Here is a 20,152-nt window from a genome sequence, read left to right on the forward strand (position 1 = left end):
AAGTTTTATTCACATAAGGTCTATAAAAAAGCTGGTCTGTGAATTGTCCTACTTTTTTTTTTTTTTTTTTTTTTTTTTGTAGCTACAGATTAAATCTTGTGCTGTTATTTATTTCATCAAGGTGCAAGAATCATACTGCAAGGAGCGAACAATAGACAGCACAAGGAAATCTATCCTTAGGTCCTAACTGTTTCTTTATCATCCTGTAAAGAAACATCTGCAAAAGGTAAACAGAGAATATTGGTTCTGCAGGTTAGGACATAACCTCCCCATCCCTGTAGCAGCATGGTCAATCAGATGTATTTTCTAGCTGAGGATAAGTTACTTCTATTAGTAAAGGTCATAGCACTTAGCAGAGCTGTAAAAGTCCTTTATAAAGGAGAAACTGAGACTTACAAAGCAAGCTGCCTGAGTGACCCAGCAAGGCACAGCAAGGCACCCGGATTTCCTGAGAGCCGGTGCAGTGCACGGAGGGACACGGACACCGCTTAGCATCAGTGCTGAAGGAAGGCCCAAATCCAGCAAGCTTGCACCTTGCTTCTCAGTATTGCTATTTATTTATCAGAGTTGTTTTTAACAGACACCTCAAGGTCAGTCCCCAGGCTACATCTGAAAAATTGGCAAAAGCTAACAGAAAAGACACCCAGTCAGTGGATGCCACAAAGGAACTTCTATGTGTGCAACTTCTCAGGGATCCTTCCAGACATGCAGTTGTGGGGCTCAGAAATCCAAAGTTTCAGTCACCGAGTTAGCTGGTTAACAGCAGACAAATAAGTTGCAAGAGTTTAACAGAAACATGGATTTCTACCTTTAGCTACAGATTTCTCACTCCACCAAGCAATTCGTCACTAGCAAAGTTTTAATTAGGGCTGAAGGGAAAAGGAGAATTTACAATCCAAATTTCAGCAGCTGCCAGCATACTCATTCATACGAACTTTTGAGAACAACATTTCTTTGGAACTTTCTATTTTAAAACCAAGGCTAAAGGAATTTGTTTGCAAAAAGAAGGCGTTGCTGCAAGAAGACAGATGCTGTTCCTAATTTTCAGCAATACTTTCATGTAATACCAAAATATTTGGCACAAAGCTCCCGATTAAAGAAATGCCATCGCTGATGGCAGATGGTACTTCTCATCCCAATCTGTAGCAGCCTGCTAACGTTAGATGTAATCTGATTGCAAACAGTGCATGCATTTTTTCCCGATGAGCAAGCTTTACATAATTTTTCATTGCACTTAGTTTGTTAACAAACATCGTCTTTATGAGCAAACAGCCTGATTACAGTGTTATCAAATGAAACCCTTCTGCTCACCCCACCCTTCTGAATTTCCAGCACCTGGAAATATTAGCAAAACAGCCTTCCCCCTCCCCCGCATTGTACTACCTGCTTGTGGCACCTAGTTTTAAGCTGCTCATACTATCAAAAAACCAGGAGGGAGCCTTGAAAGCAACTGATTTAAGGCTTTGGCACTAAATTATGGCAAGATTTCCCCTATGCAAGAGGCTTGGGAAATATTCCAGGCAGCAGGTTGCTCACCTCTACTTTAGAACAAAATTAATTCAATCAAATATTGATTTACCAAGTACTTTTTCCCCAGTGGGAACTCACTGCAGATCCTCCTGTAAGTTTACTCAAGTGTAACTATGCAGTAAGAGCCATGAAAACGGGGTTTTCTTCAAGGAAGTTGCACTTCTATAAAACTCACTGAACAAAGCTGTGTACTTGCCAAATAGTGGCTGCTCAAGTTATGAAAGAGAGTTTGTTTAACAGAAAACAAGTGAATACGTGTCCAACTGCCTTTCTCTTCCTCTTTGCTGGCTGAGGGACAGAATTCAGTGGGGGCCAAAGACAACTGCTTTGCTAACCAAAGTGGTGACAGGCTCACTCAGAGCTGAGACCATGCTAACACAGGGCAACAATGCTCATTCAGGGCAGGCATTTCAGAACTAGTGAGGTTTCCTAGAGCCATATCAAGGGGATGTGCAAAAAAATTCCATTAAAATAACTTTTTTCTACTAATTCTCAGAGTCCACCTCCCCAGTAAAAATTATAAAACAATGCTCCCATTTGCCACCAGATTTGAATAGGCACCATTTGGATGCTTTGAACTCTTGTTCTTCGGAGAAGCAAGACAGGCTGGCTGCCTTGCACTTGTCAAATACACAGTGCTTAGCTTTGAACAGGCTTCCAAGAACAAAACAAAGCATGTTGTCCCTACTCTCTCAAGCACTGAAAACATGCAGGTGCAACTTGTTCCAGCTGCACAGTAACTGGAGCTAAAATTTAACAAGTTACATTATCTTAATTTCAACAGCCATCCACATACATCCTCCAGCCACCTGCAGGCACTCTGAAACACTCAGCATCTGGTCTTGGTTCAGCTGAGTAAGTTACACAGCACTTGTCCTGAGGAGGCAGTGGAAGGCGTGATCATCATCAAGGAACAGCAACAGGAGAGATGGGTGTAGGTCACAAATTCTGCGTTTCTCATGATGATCAGCAGCTACATTCCCTGCACTGTAACACAAAGCAAAAACGGCTATGTAAGGTGCCCACTGCACCACAGGTACACAAAGGCTTTGGAATTCCAATCTACTGCAGACTTTCACTACTAATTTCCTCCAATGGACCATACACCATAGGTGATATATGGAACCTCCACAGCAACTGGGCAACAGAAATAAAGACAACAGAATAAACTTCATCATTTTTATTCTGCAAAGCAATATGCACATCTTACAAACACAAAATTAATCTAGGAGAGAAATGTAATTTCCAAATCGGCTATTAACCATCATGCAACAAGACAAGTGAAATGTAAGAACAAAACAAAAAAGCCATCTTAACCCTACAATCACCTGCAGAGGGTTGAAAACCAAGGCTCAGATTTTCTATGTAATGCCAAAGAAAAACGCAAAAGAAAATGGCAGCTTTCTAAGAACAAGAAAACACGTACAAATAGAATCAAAACTGATTCAAGTCATAGTTAAAAAGAAAAAGAAAACAAAAAAGGAAAGATCAATATGATCTGAACTTTAATATTAAGTTTTTACTCTTCTGTTTGGCTGCATTTAACTTTTGTACATTGCGCCTAGGAACAATCCAATATTCCACAGTATTACAGCTTTTCAACCTGATGGAAACCCTTACCTCTCTGCTGTAATACAGGGGTGCAAAGGGATAAACTAAGGCCAAAAAAATACAACTCTCTAGCATTTTCCCTTTTGCTTGTGGGTCACAATCTTAGTAGTTCTGGGTACTTCAATACAGTGGGTAATAAAATGCAAAGCAGGCTCCTCTCGTTACCAAATAGCAAAACCAGATTTAAAAAAAAAAAAAAATTGTTTTCACCAACAGACCAAATTCCAGTTTGGACATTTGGAGTTTGATTTTTAATATGCTGAACCAGTAAGGACTTGGCTTTGCTTTTCTGAAGGAGTCATGTTATATTGGGTGTTTTTTGGCTATTTCCAGAATTTGCCACACCAGGTCAATCTGTTTCCTATACCTGCCTTTGGTCCCCAGATCAAGCCACCCTCGTAGGCAACTCTAGAAGTCAGTATTAATGCAGAAGGCTGGGTACGTGTGAATTAGGAACAGCTCAGACAGTTTTCATGAGAAGCTGTCTACCTGGTTTGATTTTACCGATTCATTTTGGTGAAGTTGTATTAGCCCATAGCAGCATCAGGAGAAAACTGGAAGCTTCATTTTGTCCCTAGACTTCAAACTAGGCCATCTCTAAAGCTTTGCCTTAACATCACTGGAGAAAAATGCACGTTAGTTAATACCACTTAAGTAACTGAAATTCTATAAAGGAAACATGTTCTGAAGAAAACTGACTGTTTTGCTTCAAATGCTCTGAAGACTCGTAAACTTACTGAAGTCCCATACATACAGACCAGCAGGGTACCATTCAATAGTGTCTATAGATAATAAACTAAGAATCTTATGCCAGCATACTGAGATAGATTTTGACTTGAGTTTCTTCTTTTGTGTAGTTTAGAGCGGAAGTAGAAGGGGAAAAAAGCATATGTTCATGTATGCAGACTTAAGTTATACTGTCTGACAATAAAGCTGAAAGACAAGATGAAAGGTCAATTAAGGCAACCAGTGAGATTTTTAAAGCAGTGGTGGAAATGTCTGCAGGAAAACCCTGACTCATGAAAATTAAGGAGGCTACTCACTAAGAAGCTAGAAAGAAACAGCAAAAGCCAGAATGAGAAAGGGAGAGACACAGAATAAAACCTCTGATTTAAGAATGGACAGAGAACAGTATGTGTTTTACTGTGTGGTTTCTTTGACCTGAATCACACCAGCCCTAGTGCTCTCCTTGTCATTCTCCCCTGAGCAGACAGCATTAAATGGAAATGGGACAAAGCTAATAAAAGTGTCATTTTCAGCTGCCCTTCAGAGATGGATGGAGAGTCCCAAAGTGAAGCTTTATACCAGACTATGGGATTTCTTTTCATTTCATTGTTTGCACTTGCCCAAGGCTGTGCAGAGCCCTGACAGACTGTTAATACAATACATCTTTTTATTAAGTTTCACTTTCTAGAAAAAAAAAGCACAGAAAGCTGCTCTGCAGCAGAGATGCACAATCCTGGTTTGAGGGCTGCAAATGGGAGGCCAAGTGGAAAGCTTTCCAGATAGTCTCTATGCTGACTGGTTCTCTGGCATTCAGCAAGCCAAATGAAAAAAAACAAAACAAAAACAAAACAAACAAACAAAAAAGAAAAATATCAAACTTACTTTTCAAAGCATTTTTCAGTAAGAAACATTTTAAAATGGGACTTCGCTTCTTCATTTTTTACTATGAATAAAAGCACAAGTTTGTCCTAAATACAGCACTATCAAAATGTGAATATGTATTTCTTTTTTCAAAAAAATCTAAAATGTTGATATCTTTTCTTGCAAGCAAGGAGCAAATGGAAGAAAGTATTAGGCCACACAAATACACATTTAAATCATGTAGTAGATTGGTGGCTTTGGAAATGCAGTATTATATCAAAGGTGCATACTGTTTCAAACACACTGTACATATCATTGGGCAAAAAACAAAGATCTGTTGGTTTGTTTGAGACACTTGCAAAGGCATCTTAACCTGCCCAGATGCAGCTAGACAAAAATATCTTGCTCTGACTATATGTAGCCATATCACTAAACATATCTACACAAACGTTCGGCTATGTCCACAGGTAAAGACTGAAAGTTTCCGGCCGCACTACAATGCGGAACAAGTGCATCATCTGACCTATTCTGAATATACTTTTATAAATATGTACAAATCAATTACAGGCACTTGAAATGTCTTTGGTTGGAATAAACCAACATTGCAAGATAATGTATTCACAGAGTGTTAAGACCCATTCTGGGTTCAGCAGGCAATGATTACGGTTCTCAGTCATTCTCAGTAAAAGGAGAGGATGGATTATGCTTCTGACAAAGCAACCTAAACAAAAGAAAAAGAAAGCATTTAATTAAAGCCAAATTCTTAATCCTGTAACAGTGATATTACTTATCTCCATGCAGCTGGCCTATCTGTCCTTGCCTTTTCAAATAACCTTGAAAAAATCTAACTTGGAAACGAAATCAAAGTAAGTCTGAAGGTGTTTTGTACTTAGCATTACCAATTAAAAAAAAAAAGAAAAAAGAAAAAAAAAGAAGGCAAAAAACCCCCACAAAAACAAAAAACCCAGAACAGTTTATACTACAAAATATCATTAATATCTAAAGGTGCCAACATTAGCTTCCTACTTCACAATTAAATATATTCGTATTTATTCCTTCAAGCAAAGTGCAGGTCTCCAATACAGTACTGAATAATGACCGCTTCAATAGCTTTGCATTGTTTTAATTTAATTGCGATTAACAACCATTAGAATTATGTATCATATTTTATTCAAAGTTTCCAGTCTGTTGTGATAAAAGATAAAACTACTCAATGTCATGTATTCAATGCTTTATACAAAATGGTGTAACATCAGAATTATGGCAAAAGAATTGCATTACAGCACTTACTGAACTGCAATAATCCACTTCTGTAAGAAAGAAATCTAACTCTCTGTAGAGGATCTACAAAGCACATATATGTATTTTGTAGCACCCATCTGTACTGTCCACAATGAAACACCCATGTCTCTTTGAAAGGGGATTAAATCTACATCTCCAGAGATAAGAAAAACCAGTCTGTACTATGTAAAAAAGGTTTTCTATGTTTTCTTATCATAGTCAATATTTTGTTATTACACAGACTCACCTTTTCAGAGCAGAATTCTGTATTGCTTTGCCTCAGTTTGCTTGGTCTGCCTTTAATAACTGCATAGCAGAACATTGTAATCACCATCACAAAAAGGAAGTAACTGGTATGCATGAGATGCAGGTTTATTAGAGAGCGATCATCCTGCACAGAGAATTAAAGACCATTTACTGACAATGCACCAATAGTCAGCATTTTATATTAAAGCAATAATTATCAGATCAGCACAGAAATTACTTCATGAATCAACTTTCTCCCCTTTACGCAGCTGGCATTGTAATGAAAGTGGCTCCCAACTGTGGCATATAAAGAGCCAAAATGGTCCTCATGTTAAAAACCTGTACTAGAGATATCTCCCCATACAGTGGCATGTCTTTTGTCAAATGATTTCAAAATATAAATGTTAGTTATTAAAAGCTGTGAGGCATACGGAGATTTTATGAAGACCATCACGCCCATCGAGGGGAAAGCAAACTCAACTCTGTCTCAACCCTCGCACTACGTAATAAGCCTGCACTGAATATGACTATTTTAGGACATAAACAGAACCATACTCAATTAAACCAGGGCTAAGCATTTATTCAACGTAACATATAAAAACACCATGGCACTTACATCTGGAACTATAACAGTTAGTTTGGGATTTAAAGCATGATACACTTTTCCGATTGCTCCTTTGTAACACCAGAAGGGGTTATAATCTTGTGCATATTTTGTATTGGAGTCCCTTGCTGTAGTAAAGATCTTGTACCAAAGTGTAGCGTTGCTGTAGGTTTCAGGAACACAATGTGGTGGCTGACTGCAGGGAAACAGAAATAATTAGCACCCCAGTTGCCATTCCCCATGTTCAGTAAGGCTAACTTCTAGAACCAAGTCAAGTCCAGTCTTCTCAAGCAATAGAATAAAACATGAGTTTTATTTTGGACCTTCCAAAACAACAAAAACCAAGGCTTAACCAAAAGGGTGTATTAAAAAAAAATATGTGATTCCTATACTAAGATTAGAATTTAACTGCATGTTTTTCCAGTAAGTCAACATCCCACAGTTTAATTAAAGAACATTGGCATTTATAAGGCTTCACACAGTCTTGTGAATTTATCTGGTGGTTCTCCAGGGTATACTGAATAGTGTCAGAGAGTCTACAGAAGACAAAGGGAAACTATTTTGATGAAAGCTTTGTACCTGCTGGGGTATGGTAGCAAAGCAGCATTCAGCTTACACTGATCTCTCTGCAGGGAAGAGGGTAAGAAACTTACTGTCAAGCCTTAGCTCATACACAAGGTAGTGAAACTAAATTACAGGGTATCTTTCTTAAATATTCACAGATCCTTTTGTTCCTAATAAAGTTTAAATCACAGGTAGCACAGTGAAAGGCTATAGTTCAAAACCTCTACAAAAAAAAAATCTAGTGTTGCTAAAATACTGCAAAAGTCTCAAGACAGGGATTTTACTGTGGGGCTGGGAACGTGGGTACATCATTTCCACAGTCAACAATAACCTTCATTGGGCAGCAGCAACCTCAGAGAACCAGGTGAGGAATTAATCACCCAGTAACCAGTCTATGAAGGAGTGTTTAAATGCACATACACTGTGACAGGAAATACACTGCTGGCTGCTGTCACAGTCATGCAGGTCGTGAACACAACCTGCTCGCAGTGGCCATGAAGAACGCAGTCATCTGAATTCCAGGCAGCCGGCAGGGTAAACGTAATATTTATCTCCTCGTGGGATTCTCTGCCTTTGAGAAAGAGAGAAGAAAAGCTGGTTTTCGTTCACAAAAGTATCTGAGCAACAATCACTAGGATAAGGACAACACGCAAATGACTAAGGCAGCAACCATCACCCTGATTCTGTACCTTTGAAGTCATTCAGGATCTTTGCTATCAATAAAGAGAACAAAAAGAAAGTTAAAAACCAAACCAAATCACACTACGAAAAACCCAGCTGCTGGTCTTTCTAATCTCTCCCACCCGAGAAGAAGCAGGGTCATTAGGCTCCATTCAGAAGTGAAAAACTCCCTATTTATAAGTGAATTCATGCATGTTCAGAGAACTTTATTATAAAGTAAAATCACAGATCTTTAGTCTTTCTCCTCCCAATTACTTTGTTCCACATTTGCTTTTTCCTATGCCTACTTTTCAAATTGGAGATATTGGTGTAAACAAAAAGGTGCCAGCAGATATTTAACTGCAGATTAGGTAGTGTACGTTAACTCCACATGGATATATTCATACTGAAACTAAATCCAGGCTACTGGAAATGGCACTTGCATTTGATAGCTCTTAAGGCGGCATAACAACATAAAATACAGTAGCACAGACTTACAGCTATGGTAAATGCCTCTTCATAGCTCTCTGAGGTTCAAGACACCTTCAGGAATTATAAAATGCAACCCTGGCTAAAAGCTAAAATGCAATGAGGTCCTACTATTTCTACTAATTTTCTACAATCTCCTGTCAAAATTTACTGGCAGGGTAGCCACCCAGCAGATCAGTCTTTCACACCACAGAAACTGTAACGATCTTATTCATTGCTGTTTGTGATATTAAATCTTATTCATGTCTGCATTTTACATAAGTTATTTTTTTTATGCTACTTGATCTCTAATGTATATATATCAATGCCTTTAAAATGTGAGCTAAGGACTTGCAGATGTATCAATATAGAACTGAAGATAAGTCACTGTAGAAGCTTTTGCTGCTTGGAATTTTGTTGGCTTAAAAATTACCTTCCATTGGCATTAGGTTAATAATTTAAAACTGCAAAGCCTAATCTTGGCAATCCTGCAGGTTCTTTTCCACCCTGAATGCAGGGAGAAGTTTTTATAGCAAACAAGTGAAGGGCTCTATACAGTAACACGCTCACAACAAATCTGGAAACACATGTATGTTCTAAGCAAAAGACTTCTCACCAATAATAAAGTGGTAATTTTTTATTTGATTATCTAGTTTAACATTCAAAGTTATAAATGCCAAGTCTTGCATACCTGAGAGACCAATTTGGTGTCCAAAAATGGTGGAACTTAGATGTGTGACATTGCGAGAATATCCACCAAATGGTCTGAGTGGGTCCAGCGTCAATGTGATTGTAACAGAGATGTTTATTGGACCAGAGTCCTCAAGAGTCTGTGGAGACTGTGTAGAAGATCTTGCTTGTCCACTGGTCACCGTACTTTCTGGAGTTGTGGTATCATTGATGAGATGCTTTAAGGTTTCATTCTCAGATATACAGAAGTCCAAATCATTAAACCTCAGGAGGAAAGTATTCCAGTCCTTAAAACAAATGTGAAGATTTCAACCAGATTAGCAAGTTAACTGTTGGCTGCCACTTCTCTAGAGCAGTGCAGACCTTGACACGTACCATCACACCTGCAGTTCCAAGCCATTTAACAAAAATTACATGGCTCACAAAGCAAGCACAAATACCACCATGGCTATCTCAACAACCAGGCAAGTTGTTTACAGAAGTTAGACATGTTCAATCCCATCCACTGTCTGACCACTGCTCAGCAGGGCAGCAGAATATCCTCCTTTAAACTACAGAAGAAATATACTAAACTTGGTCCGTTCTCACCACACTCAAGGTATGGGCAGTTTCTAGCAAGGTTTCCCTCATGACAGAATAGTACTATTAGACAGTAAGTTTCTCAAACAAGCTAGCTGACACAACAGAGTAAGAAAAAGAAAGGCTTCTAGCCATCGTAGGGAAGATCCATGCCACAAGATTCGGCTTCACCCTCAAAATAAAACAAGAAAGTATAAATGAAGACAATCTCCTGTAAGATTCTACGCACTCCTATGAGAGGGCTCTTGGGGGGAAAAAAAAGTAGACCCTTAGCTTTAGGCATGGTTTTCAAATTAGTATTCCCACTGTTTAGCTCAGGAATTTTTTGTACCTACCTCTGCCATTTCTGGTGACTTGATCTCCTTGATTTTGAAGAAATAACCCAGTGTCAGAAAAGCTATTGCCATAGCGCTTACACTGATCATAAAGACCACAAGCGGAGGCCGACTGCTGATGTAAACCTTCAGGTTCTCCAACAGGTTTATGTTGAACATTATTCTGATTGTTCACCTGAAAACAAAGAATATTACAACAGTGACTGGGCAGGGTGTGGGCTGGTAGATCACATAAGACAAAAGCTGGACAACAAAAAACGGAATAATATACTAAAATAAGATTCAACTGTATGACTGTTTTGTTCATTGAACACAGACTCTGTATGCCTTACATAAAGCACAAATCAAAATACGCTCAACATCACCTTCCCAGCACCTGAAATTGCCAGCTGGGAACAGATTTTAAGAAATAAGGACAACTTCTAGCACAGCCAAATACTGCTGATAAGCAATAAAACAAGTTCTTTTATTTCCCTACATACCTAGGCAGGATATACACTGCTAGACTTTAATTCCAGTAATATCTGAATTCATCAAATTACAGTGTGGATGGAGTTGTAATGCAGCCCACAGATCAAACTTTGTACATCCTTACATATACTTTCATAACTGAGGCTGAAGCCTTAAAGATCCCCTTTTACCTGTCCCTACTCCCAAATGCCTCTATCTTCAAAATGAGGAGCTGCCTACATCATTTTAGGTTTCTGCCTTAAGATTCCTGTGGTCAGAAACACTTAACAAGTGCATTAGGGTGGAAGCTGGAAGTCTTCTTCCTTTATCTGATTCTTGCAGGATCTAGTGAATGTTTGCTAGAGTCTGTAAGCAACAAGAAGACCTTACACATGCTGAGGAAATGTACTGAATCATTAATTTTTGTCCAAAATATATTATTTTTTGATTCCCGTTCTGAATACTCATTTGCAGAGCAGAAAGTTCCAAACTAAGTTTACTGTATGTATCAGCTTCCCCACCTCCACTCACAATGAAAAGCAAACAGTCCCATGTTAAAAGGCAGCATTGCAGCATCTACTTCAGAAGCTCTGCATGGAAGGAACTTCAAGCAAACTTATCTTCAGCATACCTTAAATCCTGGTTGAAAAGGCTTTTAACCCCCATTAAACTAGAAAGGCAGTAACTGTTCCTAGCAATGTGTTGCTTATCCCCCAAATTCATAGGAAAAGGCAAACTTCAGGACTATCATCTAAAGAATTCAGCACTGCAGTGGTTAATGTTTGAGCATTCATACAGATCTGATAACATTTAAGTCAGGGGACTCTGATCCCTGCAGGTCTGGGTGATTCTCCTTGACTCTTAGTAGAAGCATACTTCATTTACAATCCAGATGTAGCATGGCTGGAGAGTGGTAAGTCTGAGGATGAGTTTTGAGAAAGAGAGAAAGGGAGAGCGTGATCCTTGATCCGATCTACTAATTTAAAAGAAAGCAAGAGAAGGGAAAAGGACAAGCTTTCAGACAGAACCTTTTTCAGATCCCACAACGACCACAACTTTCTTGTGTATACTGGAGATTTCACTAGCAGAAATGCTTCTGTTACTCTTAATAGAAGGGATATTGACAAAACCTGCAAAACTGCCCCAGAGAGGGGAAAATTGAACTCAATGAGAAGAGACCCAAGGTCCTGTGGCAGTAACACAACACCGAGTTGTGCATGCTGACTTTTCCCATCTCCTCCACACACACCTACTTGCTCTCCTCAGTGAAATCTGCTGAAACAGTGCTCACTCCAGGGCATAAGATCACATCCTGGGTTGACTATTTTGCACCATTAACCAATTTTCATCCACTCAGCAAAGACTAGGAAAGCTGGCAACTTTTTATCAGCAAGAACGACTGAGGGCTGCAGACACCTCTTTACAAAAATACAGAGTGTGTCTGAGAGTGAAAAGCACTGTGCAGAGAAAGGATGGAGAAAATGAAAGTAAAAAAAAGGTGATAGTAAATGTATACTTTACCAGAACTTCTAATCTTTGTCCAAGACAAGCTGTGCTATGGCCAAACAGGCCAGTGAAAGTGTCAGGAGAAGACGGGAGAGGGAAATGGGGAGCTGGTGTTGGTAAGGACCATGCTGGGTACGATTCCCACTTCTGTACGTTCTGCCTCCTATTTTGTCACTGGCAGCAAATTTCTTAAATGAGCCCTAGTTAAAAATCCCAAATGCTCAATCTAGAAACATTGGAGACACATGTTGAGATGGAAAAAGACCAAAAGATAAACCAAAAGCAGAGCTGTATTCAGTGTTCCCTTCTGAATTTCATTTTGAAAATAACAACACAGATGCAGGCTTTATTACAGCATTTAATCAAAGCTGAATGTCACCCACAGCATATAGAGTACTGTGATCCCTTTTTAAAGGGGCTTCCAACAGCTCCATTAGCATGCTTGTTTACCACAGGGTCTAAAATCAGCCATAAAACTGGATGCGCTGAAAAGCATACGTATAAAAATATTTGGGATAATATTTTTATGTAAGAGATCACCAGCTTTTAAGTGCCTGTTGCTTAATACACTCCCATAACTCAACGGCTTTGAAAGTAATTAGAAAAAGCTATAAGCTGCAATATCTGAAGCGTAACGTGCCTTTTGAGCATTTGTGAGAGAAAAGGGAACAACTGTAGATTTCAATACTAGAGATGACACGAAAACAGCAATTGGACACTGTTAGTGCAAACCAGAACCAAGAATAATGCTTCCATACTGCTGCCTGAAGAACTCCTGATTTTTTTATGAAACTAAGTGCTTAAATAACACTAATTATGAAAGAACTTGTGAAACAGATCAGTGCACATAAATCAAGATGTATATTCCCACTAGATTCTAGGGGTTTGGTTAATGGTCCACACACCTAAACTCCTCCTTTCTGTTAGGACCTATTAGAAACACAACACAAATGCTACTCTTCTACCAGCTTTAGTTGTAACCCACAACTTCCTCTGCGTAAATGAATAACCTGAAGAAAATAATTTGAACCTTTGTTTCTTTTTCACACAGTTAAAAACCAGAAACCCAATGCTATTACCTTCTGGCAGGTCAGGAAAGCAAGATCAGATTTCAGTTTTTAACTAAATAAATAATTTAGAAAGAGGCTCTAATAACTGCTGGCTGCCTCTCTCTGCTCCGGCTAAGCCTTTTAATACTTGTGCAGTAAAAATCTCCACAGTCAGCCTAACAAGTAGCTCAAGCACCACAGGAAGAATGAAAACTGCCAGCCTGGAACATTGGCCACCAACTCCAAAGTAATTGCTCGGTATTGAGGTATACACATCAAGACCAAATGCCACGTTCAGGCAGAGTTACAGCTGACAGTGCTTATCAGGAAGCACTGGAGTGATATTGTGCTCTTAAATCTGGCCCTACAAACCCTGGAAATGCCGTTATACGGTTAAAAAGATAAAAATGGTAAAGGATGGAAATGCACAACAGCTAACATGTCAGTCCCAGACAAACACAGAATTGGGTAGCCATATAAAAAGTGACAAAACAGTCACTTATTCTAGAGTTTAGGGAGTCTTCCTCCATTACAACTCAAGACCATATACAGCAACCTCAAAGATGTAACGTTTTAAGTTCCTTCTCATTTTCATATGAAAAATAATAGAAAAGGTAACTTCTGAAATAGACCTATGAGTTTTTCAAGATGAAATTACAAATAAGGAATTTTATTGCAAAAAGTTTACTGCAAAGATCAAAAAGTCAATGAAATGAGTCATAGCAGGAGTGTTAAATTCCCAAAGGAACTGAATTCCTAACAACAATAAAAAAAATGCATGCTGTATTAAAGCAGGTATTAAAATTAAAATTGCAGCTGCGGAAAACAAAACAAAACATGAAATTTAAAGAGATCAAAGTAAACATCTGACAATTTTTATATGTATCTTGCTATAATATCAACAACAATCCTTCTACCAGAAAGCTTAAAATCATGTAATTTCCTTATAAATATTTCCTCTTCTCATTGTACATGTAAGATAGTCAGTCTAGAGGAGAAAAACATTTGGAGGGGTTTAAATAATAAAACATCACCACTGAAATATCTTAAGAAAGAAAACTGTGCGTAGAAAAAGGGCAGCAGGCCAGTGCTAACCCATCCCAACAGCACTCTATTAAGACCTTGTACGTTTTCTAACCCTGAACATCTTATTGCACATAATAGTGTTTAATCTTAACTGTGCAGTTCAGTTTATTTATAAATCAATTATGTTTTCAAAGATGCCCCATTACTAGTAGTACAATTGGGGTTAGGAAATGGGTCACATCAGGGTTAACCACTTTGAATGAAAATAATGTTGTGTGCCAGAAAAACACTCATAAACACAAATCAACCGAACTGTGATTTTCCTAGCAAACGATCCATAAATAATACGCAAACAAAGAAATGGCATTGATCTCAAACTAAAGTGCCTCTCATTTAAGAACAGTAAACAGTAGCAGGTGCCAAAAGTATCTTTAATTTGGTTTTCTTCTCTTCAAACCAAACTTGAGGTCTAACACCTAAAACAATAAAATAGTAAAGCAAAATAGATTACAGCTGTCCTAACTGTGAAGCTGCCTATTGCAAGTTCGAACTATTCAAAATGGTCTGTCAAAGCTTTATAAAGACTAATAAGAACATCCATATTTCTAATCTAATACCACCAGCCTACTGAACAGAACTAGCAAAAGCAACCTCAGCAGATCTTACAACTGAAAATAAAGCCTCTGCTGGTTTTCAGAGCAGCAGCAATTATCATCCCCACCCCTCCTTTTTTTAAGGGAAAGAAAACAGGATTAAAATTAAACAGAAGCTTCTAAATGCACCAGAAGGCTGCCTTTTTATGTCCTGAAATGAACTATTAATTTCTACTACATAAACTATCAAGAACTTCTACAGTCAGTTTCTTTCAGGAATTGGGGAAAGCTAATCAGTATTTTTTTTCCCCCTCAAATCTTCATTAGAATGTCACAACATAATATCTTTATAATAAAATATGCAGCTGGGAGAAAGAGAGGAGTTTCCTACTAATTTTATAGGAAGACTTACTTTACCATACTGGTATCTATGGAAAAACAAAGAGGCACCAGTATCTGCAGCTGTTCCAGTTCATCTTTTTAGGAAGCATATCAGGACCCTGCGGGATGGAATTGTACAGCCTAAAACCTCTGTCAGCAGCAGAAGGGCAGGCAGGGCTGACTGCAGGGAATAGAGGGAGGGGAACCCTCCACAGCAGAGCGCTTTTTTTGTCTAGCTGATCCTCTTCCCCTTCTGCTGTCCTTCAGTGTTAAAAAAATAAACCAAAGTAAACAGATGCATAGTAAATGCCAACAGTTTTCTTCACAAAGTAGAGGAAGAGAACTAATCAAGGCTTGTGGAGGAAGAAAGTTGATGAAAACGTCACCTTCAATCCGCTGCAACCAAATACAACCAAAAGATCAGCAGCCAGATGCGCAAACACACTTCTACTCCCCCAAGACTGCTCCAGGAGAAAGCACCCAAGTGGGAGATAACAGTGAATCAGCTCAAACCAGTCAGTGGCTCATCACAAGTTTTCTGAGCTATTTTATTCTATACTGATATAAAAAAAACACCAAACAACAAAAAAACCCAATCCAAACCAACCAACTAAAAAAAAAAAAAAAAAAACAAAACCAAAACCAAACAAACGACATTTTCCTAGAGCCTGGAAGCAGGAAGCATGGCAGGAAAATGCCCTGGCCCTTTGCACATGCAAAGAGCACAGACAGAAGACACTGTAGATAGAGCACGGAACAAGAACAAGATGTTGAAAAGGAGATTCTTCCCTCATGTTATTCTGATAACGGAGTCACTCAGGAAGCAGATTATTAATGAAAGCCTGAGAGCCCAGGGATTTGCAAGAACAGAACAAAGAAAAATGCTTCATACTTGCATGAAATGTTTCTTTTCACCTCTCAAAACACTTTTCAAAGTATAATTAAGCATTTCAACATCCCCAAGAGCTACATAAACAGCAAACATTTCAGTTCTACTTATAAAACAAAGCAAATAAGGGAAGTAATTTGGTCATAGTAAATTTTAAGGATCTAACTAATACTGAATTTCAAACACCCAAGGTCCTGACTATACATCTGGTTAAAAACAGAAAACTTAAAAGTAGATAAGAGTTTAAAAAATAAAAATGAAAATATGTGGACCAAACATTACTCAACCTGTGTATGCAACATTTCCAGAGACTTAACAGCCCTTCCGAACAAATGTGTGTTGTAGTTCAAAATATCTGTGGTGGATTTAACACACGCACCTGAACAGTGTGTCACCCAATGCTCCTGGGACAGCAAAGTTTATTTTAATTTACCACTTAAATAAAAATTAACGTAGAAACAGACAAATGCAAACAAGTGCCAAAAACTTTTTTTTAAATGTTACGAGTTTTTTAAAAAATAAAGAACCAGAAGAGAGTAGAAAAATTCTAAACCAAGAAATAGAAATAATGCGAGGAAAGCCTTTTTTCATCGGTTCAATGAGTCCTAAACTCTGACTTCTGTTAAAAGTGAAAAAAACAATTTAAAATATACCCAGCTGTAAAATAAAAGTAAACCTAACCTCTGGTTGAAAAAAGATATTTTGCTGCCAAGCTTAAAAAAGGCAGCCCTGTTTGCCAAGTGAGCCTGTGTCACGGGAAAGAGTACACTTTCATATACAAGAGTTCTGGCTTGGGCATTTCCATCTTTTACAAGTCAAAGTCATGACTTACAACATAACTTATCATAATCTAAATCACACAGACTACAATAAAATGTACAATACTAGACTCAATGACTTTGAAATTCTATTTAAAAAATGCTATTCTGGTTACTTCTGCTTAGCATGAGAACCTGGGAGAAGAAGGCAAGAGTAAAACGATTCAGTTTTATAGGATCTGTTGAAGTTCCATGAGAAATCAAATTCTGTCTATACTGTACTGACAACGGCCAAATAAATGCAGTTCACAGAAAGACTTTACTCAAGAAGTATGAAGAGTCTCAGTAACAGTTTAATAATCAGAAACTGGTTTAGTGACCAATTTAAGAAGGTTAATCATTGACTTCATTAAGGCTACCCATTAAGGAACGCAGTAAAGAATTCAGCAGCCTAAGTACAATAAAATAAGATGCCAGAAAAAGACTCTTCAGACTGTATGTAATGAGAACCATTGCTTGTAATGAGCACTTGTCCTTGTTTTGGCTGGGATAGAGTTAACTTTATTCCTAATAGCTGGTACAGTGCTGTGTTTTGGATTTTGTATGAGAATAATGTTGATAACACACTGATGTTTTAGTTGTTGCTAAGTAGTGCTTATCCTAAGTCAGGAGAGTAAGGAGACAAGAGATGCAGACACATACACAGCTCGAATCACAAGCAGAAAATGACTGACAAGTTGAGGAAATGGCAGCTTTAGTGGGAATGGCAAAATAAAGAGCTCTGGATGGTGAAAGAAGGTAAGGCTGGCTGTGTAAGGGAAGTAGGAGAACAGCCAGTGGCCACTAGTGAAGGAGAAAATACAAACAGGAGCAAACACGGCTGAAATAAGAGACTTAAGAAGTAGCTGAAATACCAAGCATATGGCAGTAATACTATGTCTGTACAATTCCACGGGCCAAACTGAAACAGGACTTTAGTTTGCTTAGCCCAAACTCAAAGAGGTAAGTACAGTCTCCATTTTACAGACAGATAATTAACAAAACCCATGTCAGGACATATGTAAGTTTTCTTCCAAAACAAAACCTGGGAGTTCCGAGTCCTGGGTACCAACTTTATTCACAGGTCCAAACCGTCTGCTCAGAAAAAATTAAACTCCCAACACAGACATACTTTAGGCAAGGGAAGATTTGGGAAAAATTTGGAACAAAATTCTGACACCAACGAGTTTCATTAATACTTAATTTAGGGCTCATTAGATAAAACAGCTTCAATTCTACAAAGTATTTTATGTCATTTAATAATAAAAAAAAAAAAAAACAACCCAAACAAAACCATAAAAACAATCACAGCTAAGAGAACTGCAATGTTTAAGGAGAGAGCTGCGTTCCTATGGCACACCATCCATCACCCACACAGCTCTCACAAAGGACACCGAGGTCTGTTGGTTTGTGCCCTCAGACGCTCCTCTCCACTGACACAGCACAGTGTCTATTTTGTATTACCAGGCGGCATTTCAAGTTCTTGTCTTTCAAGGAGGAAAGAAGAATCACATTCCAGCGGCCCTGAGCCGCTCCTCAACTCCCGGGAAGTAACAAAGCTACCAAGGTCTTAATCCTCTTTGATAGGACTGAATCTAGGGTCAAAGAGCATTCAGCCTCACAGGCACAATTCAGTATTATCTCTGCCCAGTCTGTCTACAGAAGTTATTCCCTGTCCTGCGGACACCTGCTGACCAGCAACTGGATTGCAGCCACCGGCTTATTCCCAGAGACCAGAGGAGAAGCAGGTAGATGAAGCGGCAGTAGCTCACTAGATGAACCTAGAACCATTTTGTATGTCCAACCTAGAAGCAAAACGATTAGTACCTATTTCCTATAACACAACCGTTTATAAAAACGCAAGGATGATTTACCACAAAAGATAGGCCCAGCCGCAACAGGCTTTCACTCCACGACATGCTGCCCATTGCAAAACTTCACAGAAGTTCGATGAGGATGTGAGAGTAATCCTTAATGAATTCTTATCTAGACTCAAGGTTTGTTTAATAGGGCAAATTTACCCGTATAATTATACTGCTAGAGCTAATCATGCAAGTAAATTTCCCCAGAGAAGACAAGCCCTTAAAGAGCAAACAAAGGGAAAGGGGAAATATAAAAAGCTGTGCTGTAATCTGTTCTTTCCCTTGTCAGGCAGAAACGTTTCCCAGGGTGTCCGTATCTGTGATTATGATATACGGTTCAAATTTAACGTATCTAGCAGCCATGTTCTAGGCACGATGCACCGGAAATTTTACTATTAGAAACATCGCATCTTTAGACAAATTCAATCCAAAGAGTAAAAGAGGATAAAATGTGGATATGTAGCGAAGAGCAAAAAAACGAGGGAATCACTATTCAGAAGCTATTTTTAAAACGGAAATATTTTTAGTGCTATCGGAATGACTCTTTCTTACTGTTTTTCCCTAGCGCGATGCCACAGATACGAAGTTCAAACTACCAATCTCTTTAACATTTTTTTTTCAAAGCCGATAATAAAGTCAAACTAACGTTACCGTGCACCAGCCAAGCCAGCTCGCCGCCGTACACAGCGCCCGGCCCGACCGCCACGGGTCCGGGGCCCGGGAGCCGCTCCCGCGCCGCCTCCCCCGTTACACAACCCTCACCGGAGCCACCCAACGGCACCCGCCCCCCGACCCGTCGCACACCGGCGGGACCCCCCGGGGGCGTTGGAAGAGGAGGATGAAGGCGACCCCGCACATCCCCAGGGCCCAGACCCTCCAGGCTGGCGGTGGCCGGGATCCCCGCGGGCCCCATCAGCCGCAGCCACCCCCGTCCCCATCTTACCGGCGCCCAAGGAGGGGGGAAGAGGCCCCCGGGCCGGGCGGGTCGATGCCCGGAGGCGGCGGCGAGGCTCAGAGGCGGCGGGGCTGCCGTGCGGGCGGGCTCTGCACCATCCTCCTGCCCTGACGGGGGCTACGGGGAGGAGGCCGGAGGAGGGGGAGGGGGGTGGGGGGGGCGGAGGCCGCTGCCGGCGCCGCTGCCCGGACACCCGCCTCCTCCGCCGCCACCTCCCGCTGCTTCCGGGGACGCAGCCGTGACCTCTCACCCCGCGCGGACGGCGGCGCGGACGGGACAAGATTGCTGCGGCGCGGGCGGAGCCAAGCGGCGGGCGGGGCCCCACCGCGCCCCCGGCCCTCGGCGGCGGCCCCGGCCCTCGGCGGCGGCCCCGGCCCTCGGCGGCGGCCCCGGCCCTCGGCGGCGGCCCCGGCCCTCGGCGGCGGCCCCGGCCCTCGGCGGCGGCCCCGGCCCTCGGCGGCGGCCCCGGCCCTCGGCGGCGGCCCCGCG

At 40.2% G+C, this 20,152-nt stretch overlaps 1 protein-coding gene across 1 annotated transcript; it reads right to left on the minus strand.

Moving 5' to 3' along the window:
• Positions 1 to 3,228: 3,228 nt before the first annotated feature.
• TMEM248 (transmembrane protein 248) lies at positions 3,229 to 19,901 on the minus strand. The gene is made up of 7 exons (XM_033003464.2): positions 19,652 to 19,901; positions 10,156 to 10,330; positions 9,243 to 9,528; positions 7,844 to 7,994; positions 6,872 to 7,055; positions 6,257 to 6,400; positions 3,229 to 5,449 (listed from the first exon to the last, which is right to left on the minus strand). Exons 2-7 carry the CDS (start codon positions 10,312 to 10,314, stop codon positions 5,429 to 5,431), a joined length of 945 nt encoding a protein of 314 aa, XP_032859355.1. The 5' UTR covers positions 10,315 to 10,330; positions 19,652 to 19,901; the 3' UTR covers positions 3,229 to 5,428.
• Between the last annotated feature and the right edge of the window lie 251 nt (positions 19,902 to 20,152).

Source organism: Tyto alba, unplaced genomic scaffold (genome assembly GCF_018691265.1).
Source record: "Tyto alba isolate M040663 unplaced genomic scaffold, T.alba_DEE_v4.0 Super-Scaffold_19, whole genome shotgun sequence".
In the NCBI taxonomy this organism is placed as follows: Eukaryota; Metazoa; Chordata; class Aves; order Strigiformes; family Tytonidae; genus Tyto; species Tyto alba.

What these genes read in the sequence shown, in the direction of transcription:
- TMEM248 (XM_033003464.2), bottom strand. Translation starts at nt 10,314, where the DNA reads ATGTTCAACATAAACCTGTTGGAGAACCTGAAGGTTTACATCAGCAGT. An exon ending in AGTGTATTTCCTGTCACAGT is followed by an intron (nt 7,056 to 7,843) that starts GTATGTGCATTT and finishes GTTTCCCTGCAG; the next exon opens with TCAGCCACCACATTGTGTTC. An exon ending in CAGAATTCTGCTCTGAAAAG is followed by an intron (nt 5,450 to 6,256) that starts GTGAGTCTGTGT and finishes TCTTTTGTTTAG; the next exon opens with GTTGCTTTGTCAGAAGCATA.